The 15,135-nt window shown below is 37.9% G+C and overlaps 2 protein-coding genes across 2 annotated transcripts; both read left to right on the top strand.

The window, feature by feature from the left end:
* Nucleotides 1-9,823: 9,823 nt before the first annotated feature.
* Nucleotides 9,824-11,558, top strand: LOC121400713 (serine/threonine-protein kinase mig-15-like). Its single transcript, XM_041584581.1, has 5 exons — nucleotides 9,824-9,967; nucleotides 10,431-10,487; nucleotides 10,833-10,961; nucleotides 11,229-11,333; nucleotides 11,432-11,558. The coding sequence occupies exons 1-5, from the start codon at nucleotides 9,956-9,958 to the stop codon at nucleotides 11,528-11,530; spliced, it is 402 nt and encodes a 133-aa protein (XP_041440515.1). The 5' UTR covers nucleotides 9,824-9,955; the 3' UTR covers nucleotides 11,531-11,558.
* Nucleotides 11,559-11,583: 25 nt separating this feature from the next.
* On the top strand, nucleotides 11,584-13,843 carry LOC121400714 (serine/threonine-protein kinase 3-like). Its single transcript, XM_041584582.1, has 4 exons — nucleotides 11,584-11,763; nucleotides 12,374-12,428; nucleotides 12,715-12,793; nucleotides 13,393-13,843. Exons 1-4 carry the CDS (start codon nucleotides 11,665-11,667, stop codon nucleotides 13,541-13,543), a joined length of 384 nt encoding a protein of 127 aa, XP_041440516.1. The 5' UTR covers nucleotides 11,584-11,664; the 3' UTR covers nucleotides 13,544-13,843.
* Nucleotides 13,844-15,135: the final 1,292 nt, after the last annotated feature.

Below are 15,135 nucleotides of genomic sequence, written 5' to 3' on the forward strand. Positions count from 1 at the left end.
TCTCCTTAGCGTTGCTCATGGCTCAGGGAAAATTCACGAAACAGTGAAAATTCAGTTTCATCAAATTGGAGTCCAAAATATAATGTCGCGCATTAAAACAAAATGCACGTTCACATCAAATTATTTTCGATACACAACAAAATTGCGCCGCGTCTCGTTTCACAAATTTTTCGCTTTTTCGTGAATTTTTCTGGAAGTTCGCTAATTATTCGGTGAACCAAAATGCCACCAATTCGCACATCACTAATAATAAGTAAAACCCACATTTTACAGTTTATCACTGGTCCCTGTCTGTGTAAAACACTCTCATTCTCTCTCCATCCACATTCTCTGCTGCTGTTGTTTTCCTTCCCATAATTTGGAGCTTTCTGGATAACAGATCCCATACCAGTACTAATGCGTAAAACCCACATTTTACAGTTTATCACTGGTCCCTGTCTGTGTAAAACACTCTCATTCTCTCTCCATCCACATTCTCTGCTGCTGTTGTGTTCCTTCCCATAATTTGGAGCTTTTTGGATAACAGATCCCATACCAGTACTAATGCGTAAAACCCACATTTTGCCATTATTCCTGGTCCCGTCTGTGCAAAACACTCTCATTCTCTCTCCATCCACATTCTCTGCTGCTGTTGTTTTCCTTCCCATAATTTGGAGCTTTCTGGATAACAGATCCCAAACCTGTACTAATGAGTAAAACCCATATTTTACAGTTTATCGCTGGTCCCCTGTCTGTGTAAAACACTCTCATTCTCTCTCCATCCACATTCTCTGCTGCTGTTGTTTTCCTTCCCATAATTTGGAGCTTTCTGGATAACAGATCCCACACCTGTACTAATGAGTAAAACCCATATTTTACAGTTTATCGCTGGTCCCCTGTCTTTCTAGAAACACTCTAATTCTCTCTCCAATCACTTCCTCTGCATCTGTTGTTTTCCTTCCCATAATTTGGAGATTTCTGGATAACAGATCCCAAACCTGTACTAATGAGTAAAACCCACATTTTACAATTATTCCTGGTTCCCTGTCTGTGTAAAACACTCTCATTCTCTCTCCATCCACATTCTCTGCTGCTGTTGTTTTCCTTCCCATAATTTGGAGCTTTCTGGATAACAGATCCCATACCTGTACTAATGAGTAAAACCCATATTTTACAGTTTATCGCTGGTCCCCTGTCTGTTTAGAAATACTCTAATTCTCTCTCCAATCACTTCCTCTGCATCTGTTGTTTTCCTTCCCATAATTTAGTGCTTTCTGGATAACAGATCCCATACCTGTACTAATGAGTAAAACCCACATTTTACAGTTTATTACTGGTCCCTGTCTGTGCAAAACACTCTCATTCTCTCTCCAATCGCTTTCTCTGCATCTGTTGTTTTCCTTCCCATAATTCAGAGCTTTCTGGATAACAGATCCCATACCTGTACTAATAAATAAAACCCACATTTTACAGTTTATCGTTGGTCCCCTGTCTGTGTAAAACACTCTCATTCTCTCTCCATCCACATTCTCTGTTACTTCTGTGTTCCTTCCCATAATTTAGAGCTTTCTGGATAACAGATCCCATACCTGTACTAATGAGTAAAACCCACATTTTACAATTATGCCTTGTCCCCGTCTGTGTAAAACACTCTCATTCTCTCTCCAGTCACTTTCTCTGCATCTGTTGTTTTCCTTCCCAAAATTTGGAGCTTTCTGGATAACAGATCCCATACCTGTACTAATAAATAAAACCCACATTTTACAGTTTATCACTGGTCGCCTGTCTGTGTAAAACACTCTCATTCTCTCTCCATCAACATTTTCTGCTGCTGTTGTGTTCCTTCCTATATTTCAGAGCTTTCTGGATAACAGATCCCATACCTGTACTAATGAGTAAAACCCACAGTTTACAGTTTATCACTGGTTCCCTATGTAAAACACTCTCACTCTTTCTCCATCCACATTCTCTGTGCAGCCAATAAGCTTTTTTATTACTATTTGGCTGCAGCAGTGTTTGTTGTGTTTCATACAGTTGATATCTCTGTCGCTGTGTGTACAGGCCCATTGGGAAACATGAGATTGGTTAATGAATGTGTTGCTGCCTAGAAGCGCAATGCGCAGCAAATCATCCTGTGAGTGTGGGAGTCTGTACCTTTAAATGGGTGGTTCACTGTTATACCTTATACAAATAATTATACATGCTGCAGGGCTGTCATTCCCTATACTGAGAATGGATACTGAATAAACACACTCTCATCATGGCAACAAAACCCACTGCATTTTACTCTACAACTTATTTGAAATTAACTGAACTCAGTGACCGTTATGTAACTTGCTGATATAACTGTCCTGCCTTCAGCTGCACGTGTGATGTCATAATGCTCTGAGTCTTTGTGATGTCATAATGGAAAAAACGTCACAGTGATGTCATAATGGAAAAAGTCAAAGTTTACTGCTGCAGCCTGAGATTTCTCATTCTTGATCAGGCGACTGAGGTGAGTAGATCTCTGTATATTTGGGAGAAAATATTATTAAAAATAATCATTTTATACTGGTACAATGTGGTATTACAGACTGCTAACAGTATCATCAATATGTTAGAATGTATGGAGTTACAGAGAATTTAATTTTGAACTGTGTTCGGGACCCGGAGGGGTTTGATAAGGGATCTTTCTGTAATTTGGATCTCCAGGCCTTTAATCTGCAAAAACACAATTTAAACATTAACTAAACCCTATAGGATTGTTTTGACTCAAATAAGGATTAATTATATTTTAGTTGGGATCCAGTAAAATGTATTGTTTTCTTATTACACAGAAAAAGGAAATCCTTATTAAACATTTTAATTAATTGAGTCTATGGTAGACGGCCTTTCTGTAATATGGAGTTTTCTGCATAACAGGTTTCTGGATAACAGATCCCATAGTTGTATATCTATGTATACATGCACACACACACACATATTGGGATTACTAAAGTGTTTCTTTTTGTCTCTACAGAGAGAATATTTTGAGATCAAAGTGAACAAAACTTCAAAACAACAATCAGAAAATAACAAAACTTCAAAACAACAAAACTACAATCAGAAAACAACAAAGTAATAAAACAACAATCAGAGAACAACAAAAAAACGATCAGAGAACAACAAAACAAGATTGGAAAACTACAAAAGAGCAAAATGTGGAAATCAATCTGTAAATGCTTTTGCTTTCGAAAGGTAATGACGTTGTTCTTTCTACTGTAACATGACATTTTACATGACATTCAAAGTCAATGTGCGTTTTTTCTTATGGCGACTTTTTTGTCCTAATGCATTAAAGTCAATGGGCGTTTTTTCTTATGGCGACTTTTTGTCCTAATGCATTAAAGTCAATGGGCATTTTTTTGGCGACTTTTTGTCCTAATGCATTAAAGTCAATGGGCGTTTTTTCTTATGGCGACTTTTTGTCCTAATGCATTAAAGTGAATGGGCATTTTTTTTGGCGACTTTTTGTCCTAATGCATTAAAGTCAATGGGCGTTTTTTCTTATGGCGACGTTTTTGACCTAATGCATTAAAGTCAATGGGCGGTTTTTCTTATGGCGACTTTTTTGACCTAATGCATTAAAGTCAATGGGCGTTTTTTCTTATGGCGACTTTTTGTCCTAATGCATTAAAGTCAATGGGCATTATTTTTTGGCGACTTTTTGTCCTAATGCATTAAAGTCAATGGGCGTTTTTTCTTATGGCGACTTTTTTGTCCTAATGCATTAAAGTCAATGGGCGTTTTTTCTTATGGCGACTTTTTGTCCTAATGCATTAAAGTCAATGGGCATTTTTTTGGCGACTTTTTGTCCTAATGCATTAAAGTCAATGGGCGTTTTTTCTTATGGCGACTTTTTTGTCCTAATGCATTAAAGTCAATGGGCGGTTTTTCTTATGGCGACTTTTTGTCCTAATGCATTAAAGTCAATGGGCATTTTTTTGGCGACTTTTTGTCCTAATGCATTAAAGTCAATGGGCTTTTTTGCTTATGGCGACTTTTTTGTCCTAATGCATTAAAATCAATGGGCATTTTTTTTTTGGCGACTTTTTTTGTCCAGATGCATTATAGTCAATGGCCATTTTCTGCGGCAAAGTTTCCCATGACAATTTTGCACATGGTGAAATTTGGAAATTCACAGCAAATCCATGGCTGGCAAATTAATTTGCACATCACTAATTAAAACTAAATCATTCTATACAGATAACCAAATATTTTGATTGCTAATAAGTCCCAATACTTTTTCCCAATTTTAAGTGTTTTGGATTCAGTTTCACCAAATTCAAAATTTAAACTGAAAATTTTAACTACAATTGAACCCTCATTTTAAGTTTTTCAGGAGACCAGAAAAAAATTATGTAAAATCCAGAAAAATGTAAAATCAGGGAAATGTATTATACATAATAAATAGGCGGGACCACAAAACAACAATGTTAAATGAGGGAAAACTTAAAATCAAGGGATGTAAAATGGGGGTTCTATTGTATGTGATTTTTTTAAATCATACTGCTATCTACATATTTACGTTGTTTCTATTAACTAAGAGAAGTATTTATTTTATTTATATAATTATAGTTTATTTCATTTATTAAATTCTAGTTTCCCTATTTGCTCATTTCTTTTTTCTTCTCTCTTCTAGAAAAAAAGAGTTAAGACCAACAAAGAATCTGTAGTGGTAAGTGATGAAGAATTGGAGACATAAATATGTGACCCCATTTCCTACCTATTTGTGCTACAACTCCAGTTTATTTCCTTGCCTATACATTTATACCTTGATGAAGCTGCGCCATATACATATTCAATTCATAAATAAAACCACGGGGTTCAGTGGAATTAGCCAGTTAATTCACATCCCCCTACAATTTCTCATGTTCATAGTTACATAGTTACATAGTTACATAGTTACATAGTTACATAGTTACATAGTTACATAGTTAAATCTGGTTAAAAAAAGACAAAGTCCATCAATCCAACCCCTCCAAATCAAAACCCAGCATCCATACACACACCCCTCCCTACTCTCACATAAATTCTATATACCCATATCTATACTAACTATAGAGTTTAGTATCACAATAGCCTTTGATATTATGTCTGTCCAAGAAATCATCCAAGTCCCTCTTATAGTCATTAACTGAATCAGCATCACAACATCAGCCGGCAGTGCATTCCACAACCTCACTGTCCTGACTGTGAAGAACCCCCTACGTTGCTTCAAATGAAAGTTCTTTTCTTCTAGTCTAAAGGGGTGGCCTCTGGTACGGTGATCCACTTTATGGGTAAAAAGGTCCCCTGCTATTTGTCTATAATGTCCTCTAATGTACTTAGACTGCCCCCATACTCCAGATGAGGCCTCACCAGGGACCTATAAAGAGGCACAATTATGTTTTCATCCCTTGAGTTAATGCCCTTTTTTTATGCAAGAACTTTATTTGCTTTAGTAGCCACAGAATGACACTGCCCTGAATTAGACAACTTGTTATCTACAAAAACCCCAAGATCCTTCTCATTTAAGGAAACTCCCAACACACTGCCATTTAGTGTATAACTTGCATTTATATTATTTTAGCATTTTAAGTGCATAACCTGCATTTATCAACATTGAACCTCATTTTCCAGTTTGCTGCCCAGTTTCCTGATTTAGACAAATCACAATGCATGGAACCTATAATTCTGCACAATTTAGTATCATCAGCAAAAATAGAAACAGAACTTTCAATGCCCACCTCCAGGTCATTAATAAACAAGTGGAAAAGCAAGGGACCTAGTACAGAGCCCTGTGGTACTCCACTAACAACACTGGTCCAATTAGAAAATGTTCCATTTACCACCACTCTTTGTAGTCTATCTTTTAGCCAGTTCTCTATCCAGGTACAAATACTAAGTTCCAGGCCAACATTCCTTAATTTAACCAGTAACCTTCTGTGTGGCACTGTATCAAATGCTTTAGCAAAGTCTAAGTAAATCACATCCACTGCCATCCCAGAATCAAGGACCCTGCTTACCTTCTCATAAAAATAAATTGTTAGTCTGGCAAGATCTATTACACATAAAATCATGCTGGCACACACTCATAGTGTTATGATTTGCTATAAAGTCCAGTATCTTATCCTATACCCTTTGGACTTTGCATTATTATCAAAATAAATTCCTATTCTTACCCTGCATTTATTTTCTTCTTATTATAAAATATTTACACATATTAGTTATATCTAATCAAAAGCATACGTTTCCAAAACTAACCATACTCCTATAGAATGAACGACAGACCTTTAATTACATGAAGTAACACCATCTTTTTATCACTCAACCAGGTGGAAGCCATTGAGGAACCCCACACAGTCATCTGCTTGGTAAGCAATAAAGGAGTTGGTATCAAACAGTCCTAATATTTTATCTTTCCTTAAATGTTGTGTTGATTACTATTATTATTATCATTACCAAAGTTCCTTTTTATTTGGCAGTGGTTAGATCAGATTCCTTCTGTTTGAGCCCTCCCCTCCCAGCCAAGTTCTAAGCCTTTTCTAGGGGGCCCATCTCCACAAGTTTTTACCACATTTTTAACATGAAAACTGTTAGCTCAGTGCTCCCCATTGGAACATCACCATATTCCCAGAGGAGAGATCTGATATAACAGTTTTTTATACCATTGCTCTTAACCACGATTATCTGGTGAAGACATAAGAAGTGGTATAAAGTGATGGGAATAACATAGACAGTTGTTTTGGCAAACTGGTTACTATTAATGGAAACATACACCGTTACCATTTAACATGATGGTTTGCAAACAACAACTTTAACCAATTAACCCGAAAACTGTAATATAAATATTATTTATATCCACATATGGATCTGTACATACAATAGATATATCCCCCACCTCCCACTCACCAGTGATATGTGACTCTGATCTATTTTCCTTTCTTAACCAGGTACAACCTGCAGAATCTGGCAATACCATCTGCCAAGTAAGTGCCAAATAATTACAAATAAAACAATCCTAAAATATTCAATTATTAAATATTATTCAATATTGAACTGTAGCAGTATACGAAGTTGAACATATCACTTATTTTATCCCTTTTAGGAGGAAAAACCAGAACAGCAACTGGAGCTGGACACGACCAACTGCCAGGTAAGCATAAGAGAGGGAGAGTAGGGGAAGATAACTTCTCCCTATATTTTATGCAAGATTGTATTGTAGCTTCTTTGCAACAGAAATAATACAATGTTTTTCCTTTCTTTTTTAAGCTGGAGATTCCAGAAACCCCTGATGTTAAGATCAGTCAGGTAAGATGAAATAATATGGTCAAAATAATAAAATAATATTAAACCTATATTCACAGTGGGTGGCAATTAGTCAAACCCCTGGTAAGCCTGTCCCATCTACTATTCCAAATTGCATGTAAATTCAGTGTGTATATGGTCTTATGGCTACAAACACAGGAGTCTGGGTGTTGCCTCAAAAACATCAATTAGGTACGAGCAGAAAGGTCTCATTAAACCTTTTTTATTACTGTATATACTCGAGTATAAGCCATCCCAAGTATAAGCCGAGGTACCTAATTTTACCTCCAAAAACTGGGAAAGCTTATTGACTCAAGTATAAGCCTAGGGTGAGAAATGCAGCAGTATATGGTAAGTTTCAATCAAAAAATTTATGGTTTCTGCTCCCATTGGAGGTGCCGGCGTCTCATTTTTGGATGTCGGCGACCATTATTGGACGCCGGCGAATATTCTTGGAGACTATTCTTGGACGCTGGCGACTATTCTTGGACACCGGCGACTATTCTCAGGCGCCCTTGACTATTCTTAGATGCTGGCGACTATTCTTAGACGCCGGCGACCGTTTTTGCACTTGACCCGAGTATAAGCAGAGGTAGAGTTTTTCAGCATATTTTGGGGGCTGAAAAACTCGGCTTATACTCGAGTATATACGGTAATTTATTAATTATATCTCCAGAAAAGCACAGAAATACTTGCAGCAGATTTCTACCTAATTAATCAGGGAAAATCGATATTTTCACACTAAACTGGAATTGCAGAATAAAAAATCCCACATTGAAAATAATAAACACAGGGAATACATTACATACACAATGCATTGACATAATCTCACTTGCTTCTATACAAGGCTGGTTTCAGAATAGGTATTATTGGGCTAAACCCCCCCACCAAAGTAGTGAATCCAAACATACTTTATTTTTATGTATTGGGGTACAGTGCAATATATACTTTGAGCTTTACAATATTGGTTTTTGACCCTTTTTCTGGTCTTAACCAGGAGGAAGAACAAGAAGATCAGGAGAAAGCTGATAGCAGCCCCTGTCAGGTAAGCAGCTCTCACTGTACACACGTCAATCAGAGAAATAAGGGTTTTAACAATAATGATACTGACAAACAACAATCATTCATCCTACTCCACAGCTCTGCTTTCTTCACTTACCTTTGGACATAAATAGAGAAAATTGAATGTTGCAATTTATCTTTAAAATCAAGGGATCAGTTTATCTAAACATACATGTCCTTTGTCCTAAATAGGAGATACCAGAGGAACCAGGCTCTAACACCTGCGAGCCTGAAACTTCCAACAGCTCCGAAGAGCAAGTGGAAGCCCTGGAACAACAGGTAGGCCGTAAAGCCTTTAAAATGGTTTGAGATGAATTATTTAATGTAACCTTCTGTATAATGAGCTGCTCTTATCTCAAAGACTAATATATCTGCTTGTAGTTTGAATTAAGGCATGTCTATGGTTTTTGTATCTTCTTAAAAATAATCACCAATTGACTTAGATGCCCTCTGTATAAACAAACTGCTCTCTCTCGCAAACCCTGATCATTAAAATACAGTTGAAAAACAAATATAATGTCCATTGAAGCACCTGCGCTCCAGATTTGATTATTTATCAAAGTCAGAATTTATCTCAATATTTTCTGCTACAAACTCCGACTGCATCTGTCGGATTAATGCTGCGACTTCAATGCATTCATTTATCTTATTTCCGTCACATCCGTTTTGACACCTGCGTTTTTGCGTAGAGCGTTGGATTGCTCCAAAATCATCAGTCTAGTCCTACCCATAATGGTTTGATTTTTGTGAAGTTGAGTGAATTTGTTTTATACAAAAAACATTTTAGATACTGCATTATAGTATTATCAGTATTTGATCATTAACTTTATCTCACTTAGGAGATAAAACCAGAAGAAAAACTGGAGGAAAAACCAGTGGAAGAACCAGTGGAAAAACAAGAGGAAAAACCACTGGAAAAACCAGAGGAAAAACCACTGGAAAAACTGGAGGAAAAACTGGAGGAAAAACCAGTGGAAAAACAAGAGGAAAAACCAGTGGAAAAACCAGAGGAAAAACCAGTGGAAAAACTGGAGGAAAAACCACTGGAAAAAACAGAGGAAAAACTGGAGGAAAAACCACTGGAAAAACTGGAAGAAAAACCAGTGGAAAAACCGGAGGAAAAACCAGTGGAAAAACCACTGGAAAAACTGGAGGAAAAACCAGTGGAAAAACCAGAACAAAAACCACTGGAAAAACCGGAGGAAAAACCAGAGGAAAAACCGGAGGAAAAACCACTGGAAAAACTGGAGTTAGCCACTACCAATTGCCAGGTAAGCGAGGGAGAGTAGTGAAGAATAGTGATGGGCGAATTTCACACGAAATTCGCGAAACGGCTGAAAATTCGCACAACGGCGCCGGCGTCTCATTTTTGACGCCGGCGCCCGTTTTTCATGCCAGCGCCCGTTTTTCTGACTCTGGAAAAATTTAACTTTAATGGTTTGAATTAAGTATTCCAACCCTCAGCCTTCTCCCAAATACACCAATTCCCAGTTCCCCCTATACTTCCTGTGCTTCTCTCATGTGCTTCTCTCAATGTTTTGTTTTTTAGAACCCCAGGAGATATCTGCAGCTCTTAGAGCCGGGTTGTGAGGACAACTATGGGATGAACTATAATGTAAGAGATTTTAAAATAGCACATTTTATGTGATGTTTAGGAAGTGTCGGACTGGGATACCAGGGGCCCACCAGAAAACCTTAGGTTGAGGACCCACTTTCCAAACTATTATACCTCCTCTCCTCACTTAACCTCTTTATTCTCCTAGTCTCTTCTCTACATACTATTCTCTATTCTTCCATTATTATGCCCCTTTATTCCCATAAAGAAATAGAGAATGACCATGAAATAGGTCAAAAGATTAGAAGCAGGAGGGCCCACTGACACCTTGGCCCACTGGGAGTTTTCCTGGTATCCCGGTGGGCCAGTCCGACACTGTGTTTTGGTTAATTCTGTTTATTCTGCCAACTGGTTGTACCTCTAGACTTTTATCCCTTCTGTGTTTTTCTTGTGATTCTGAATCTACCAATAATAATGTTCCGCACAGTAATAATCAGAGTCTCTTTTTCTACTTTTGTTGCAGGGATGGCACCGTAAAGAGCAAAAAGAAGTGGCCATCACCATCGTTAAGGATATCGAGGTAACATGTCTTGATACGATTACTAGAATCAGATACTAATAAGCCTTTAGTTACACATATATTATGATTGTTAAATAGAAGGAGAACTTGCTGACCAAATATTGGCATGTTCTCATTTCTGCACCAGTCAGTGTAATATCCCGACCCCTATTAATTATGTCATTATAAAAATAAGTCAACAAGTACTGTATGAGATTTAAGAAGTAAAAGAATAGAGTCAATCATATTATACAAGTCTTATGTAGGGGACAAGCTTTTATTTTTCAGAATTACAAGTTAGGTTGGGGTATTTGAAATGGTCATTTTATCCATTGTATTAACTTTACTTCTTTTGATTGAAACTAGAACAAAAAAGGAATCCTGCGAGAAGTTGACATCCTAGAAGCAGTTAAGGGCCACAAAAATGTGATCGGCTTTTACGGGGCATTTTACCACCCTGCCTCTGTGAAGATGCCGGAACGTGAAGGACTGTGGGTAAGGAAGTGTTAATTCACATATGTTACACCTTTATGCACCAACAGCTCTAATACAAGCTAGCATTTGGATGCAAATATGATTCAGTTTGGTAAGAAAGAGTCCGGTGCATGTGGACCACTTTGTTCTCAGTTGTACCAGATATTGTATTTACATCCAGAATGCTTGTGTAGCCTATTTCTGACTTACACCCTTTCCCCAGACATCCCAATAACATTGTAGGCCACACAAATCTTATGTATCAATCATTCTCTGTTTGTGTTCTAGATTTCTATGGAGCGTTGGTCTGGTGTATCCGTGCAAGAACTCATCAACACCAGACGCTCCCTGTCAGAGGACTGGATTGCCTATATCTGCAGGGAGGTGTTACAGGTATGTCTCATGTGAATCTCCTCAATACTCTTTTGTATGAATCGAATTAACTAAAGAGCATGACAAATATTTATACTTTTTCTTTATTCATTTCCCAGGGCCTGTGTCATCTTCATAAACAGAAGGTCATCCATCACGACCTGAGGCCCCAGAATATAATAGTGACATCATCCGCTGATGTAAAGATCAGTAAGTGACGCTTGGAATCTGAACAAAGGGATAGTATCTTCTATCTCCATGGTGTATATTGGTGGGTCACATTAATAAATGAACATTAACATAAAATTCTCACTTTTTTCCTATAATTTCAGCCGATTTCAGCTCTGCCACCATGGGGACAAGCAGTGTTAGTACTTCTGGGACTATACCATACATGGCCCCAGAAGTACTCAGCAACATTAGCACCAAGACCATCCGCTACAACTCTAAGGTATTGTGATGTCTTCTCTCTCGCTTTATATGTAACGTCACTCACTTCACATGCCCCTCTCATAACAGTGAATCCAAAGCTGTAAAGTGGCTTCTGTGATGTCTGATGGGGAATCTGAAGTGAAGGAGAGAAATGCAGTCTAACTGCAGGGCACAGGGATATCAGAAACCAACTACATTTGACTCTTTATGGGGTTTTCCAACTCCTTGAGACACACTCAGTTTGGGGTCACTCATTAGAGATCATCACTTCACTCCTTGAAATGTTTCATATCAGTACAAAGGTCATGCTTTGTATTATACAGAGAAATCTTAATTTCACCCCCCTGATTTTATGTTTTTCCCACAGTCTACACATTTTTGTTGTGACCCCAGCATTATAAAATATCTCATACATTTCCTTGAGTTTATATGTTTTACACCATTTTTTTCTGGTCCCTTGAAATACATAAAATATGGGTTCTGTTATATTTTGGTATTGTTCATTCCAAATAGAATCACTCAGGGTGTGGATAGATACATAGCAAAAGTGCCTGAATTATCTGTAATTGGAATTCTTCATGTGGCCTTTGTATATTCTTGTCTAATTGTCTTTTTTCCCAAATATTTAGGCTGATATATGGTCATTGGGAATATCAGCGCTGGAAATGGCAGAAGGATATTATCGTAAGTAAACCTCAGTATGTGTGAACTATAGTGAATAAATAACGCTTTGTCAAAAGGTTAGAGGGCATTTATATGTCTTATTAAATATGAAAAACAAAAGGGCTGCTATACAGAAATTTTAATTTAATAATTTAATATTACGTTTCCAATCCCAGAACACAATTGAGTTAATTTGACTTTTTTAAAGATGTGAAAAAGCTTAAAAGTTCCAATTTGTGTAAATTTCCCCACGAATGTTGTGATTGTCAGTCGTCATGTTCTCATTTGGTATTTTCTTACATCCTAGCATTCAGCAGACTTCCCGAAAATAAGCTGATGAAGAGGGTTATGCACGGTCCCGCACCAACATTACTATGGGACAAATGGTGAGTTATTTGTACTGAATCAGGAAAAGAGAGTGAGAAGGAAAGGTGGGGAAATGAAAAAGAAATTGGGGAGAGTGTGGGGATTGACAGGGGGTAAAGGGGTGTGTAAATGAGAAGTGGGTGAAGTAAGGATGGTCAATCGGTAAATGGGAAAGAAGTAAATGTGTAGGTAAAGTGTAATATTTGTAGCTCTTGAATACACAGATTCTTAATCTCATGATTATCTTGAGATCTTGGGGTTATTACCTGGTAGCCAATAAAACCGAGGCCAAGATTTTGGCAAAATATTATGGTCGGATCTGGTGGATAGGGTCAAATAGACCCCCTTTTTTAAGGCAGATCAGTTAAAGCATTATAAGGGGAGGGGCTCATCCTCTATTGGCTACTTGAACAGATTCTGTCTGTGCTGTGATTGGGTGCAGAGTGACATCATCAATGTTTAACAAAAAGGCTGTCAGTAAAATAGAGGCTTATGGGGGATACAGGGCACATGGCTGTGCTGGTTCTATGCACAGTCTTTTACATGTGTGAGCTCTGCAAATGTAGTTATTATATAACATGAACAATTTTAATTTTTCCACCGTTTTTTATTTTTCCAGGAGTGACAACTTTCGTGCATTCATCAGCAAAATCCTCCAAAAGAATGCAGCGTGGAGACCCTCTGCAGAGCAGCTACTGTCACACCCCTTCATATCAAATATCCCAAATGAGAGGGGTGTGACTGGTTCCATCAAGTGGTACCTGCATTAAGGTAAGGGAACTGCTCATTCTCATTATAATTCACTTGATGTATAGACTATATCCATCTACTGCTCTTATTCATACAATATTCTCGCCCTTTCTTACATATACTATAATTCTCTAACTAAAGCCGCCCATAATAAAGGCTGAGATTGTATAAGGGCAGAGGTCAGTGAACTAGGCCAAATCTATGAGAGAAACAAACATGATGAGATGGGAGAAAATGTAATTATTAAATAGTTGTAGTTGACCTTTAAATTAGCAAAGGGGATGAGATATAAAACATGCAGCACTCATAAAGCAGAGACAAAATGGCAGAATTATTATACAAACAGCTTCTCCATGACTAACACTGATCAATCTTTCTTTAGGAATAAAGAACTGAAGAAATAGCAGCCATCGGGGGAGGGACGGGGGCACAATCGTAGGGCCCTAATGTCATCTTTGGGCCCTGCAGAAAAACATGGTCCCGATGGCGGCTTTAGAAAATTAACAACATCAGCTTTAGAAGATTACCATCAATTTGATATTTTACATTATTCAATTCAATAAACATTTTAAAATTACATTGACCTCTAGTGTGTTTTTTTAATAGGGAGACATCCCTAATAACCTCCAAGCCCACTGTTGGCTCATATTCATCTTCCTTTTAATATTAGTTCTAATGACCTGGACACAATCCAATAAACACTTAGGGGCAAAGTCACTAACCTGCGGAAATTTGCCGGCGACGCCTTCACTCACATCCCCACACTTTGCCAGGAAAACGCTAAAATACGAAGTTCGATCCAGGGGGCCGAACAATGGCGAAATTTTGCTAGCGTTAATTCAGCAAGCAAAGCGAAGTTGCGCTAGCACTGGCTAATTTGCATACGGCAGGAAGTTATATTTCAATGGATGTATATGTTGCAGCAAATAATTACACCACACAAGCCCAGGGAACCTTAATACAAGAAAATAGTGTTGTTATATTGCCCTACACATGAGCCCAGTGTATAGTTTATGTGCCATATGTTAGAAAATGTAGGGGGGAAGCCGGGTACCCCAAAAAAAATTACGATCTTTTTTTGAGGAGCTCCTATCTACTCTATTGCACTTCGCCTGGTCTGAGGTGGTGAAGCCAAGTCTGGCTCAAGAGGTAACGCTCATTAAAATCCACATCTTAGTGAGTTTGCGCAGTTACGTCCATTTACCACAGTGAAAATTCGCCTGGCGATAGAGTGCAAAGTAGCGCTAGCGTCTATCTCCTTTGAATCCAAATTTACATAAGCGCCCGTTAGTAAATCCGCGAAGTCCGGAAATTACGTCATGCTGGCAAATTTTTGCCAGCATTAGTCACTTGGCCCTTTAGTAAATTTGCCCCTTACTGTATTGGTTTTATCCATCCTGGTCCTGCTGGTAATTCCCGGAGTCTCTTAGTGGGTTCCATCAATATCTTTTCTAGCAGCAAGTGAAATAGTCACTAATACCCTTATTAATGCTGCACGTACTGGAGCAGTGAGCCAGGTTAAATGTCTGCAATATTGTATTCATTCTAGAGCTATAAAAGAACTTTCATTCCAACATAGATGTTAATAATAGTTAAAAAAATACTTTGCAAA

Source organism: Xenopus laevis, chromosome 2S (assembly GCF_017654675.1).
Source record: "Xenopus laevis strain J_2021 chromosome 2S, Xenopus_laevis_v10.1, whole genome shotgun sequence".
NCBI lineage: Eukaryota > Metazoa > Chordata > Amphibia > Anura > Pipidae > Xenopus > Xenopus laevis.

Coding starts and splice junctions, on each gene's coding strand:
- LOC121400714 (XM_041584582.1), top strand. CDS start 11,665: ATGGGGACAAGCAGTGTTAGTACTTCTGGGACTATACCATACATGGCC. Junction 11,764..12,373: donor CCATCCGCTACAACTCTAAG/GTATTGTGATGT, acceptor CCAAATATTTAG/GCTGATATATGGTCATTGGG. Junction 12,794..13,392: donor ACATTACTATGGGACAAATG/GTGAGTTATTTG, acceptor TTATTTTTCCAG/GAGTGACAACTTTCGTGCAT.
- LOC121400713 (XM_041584581.1), top strand. Junction 10,488..10,832: donor CCATCGTTAAGGATATCGAG/GTAACATGTCTT, acceptor GATTGAAACTAG/AACAAAAAAGGAATCCTGCG. Junction 10,962..11,228: donor CGGAACGTGAAGGACTGTGG/GTAAGGAAGTGT, acceptor TTTGTGTTCTAG/ATTTCTATGGAGCGTTGGTC.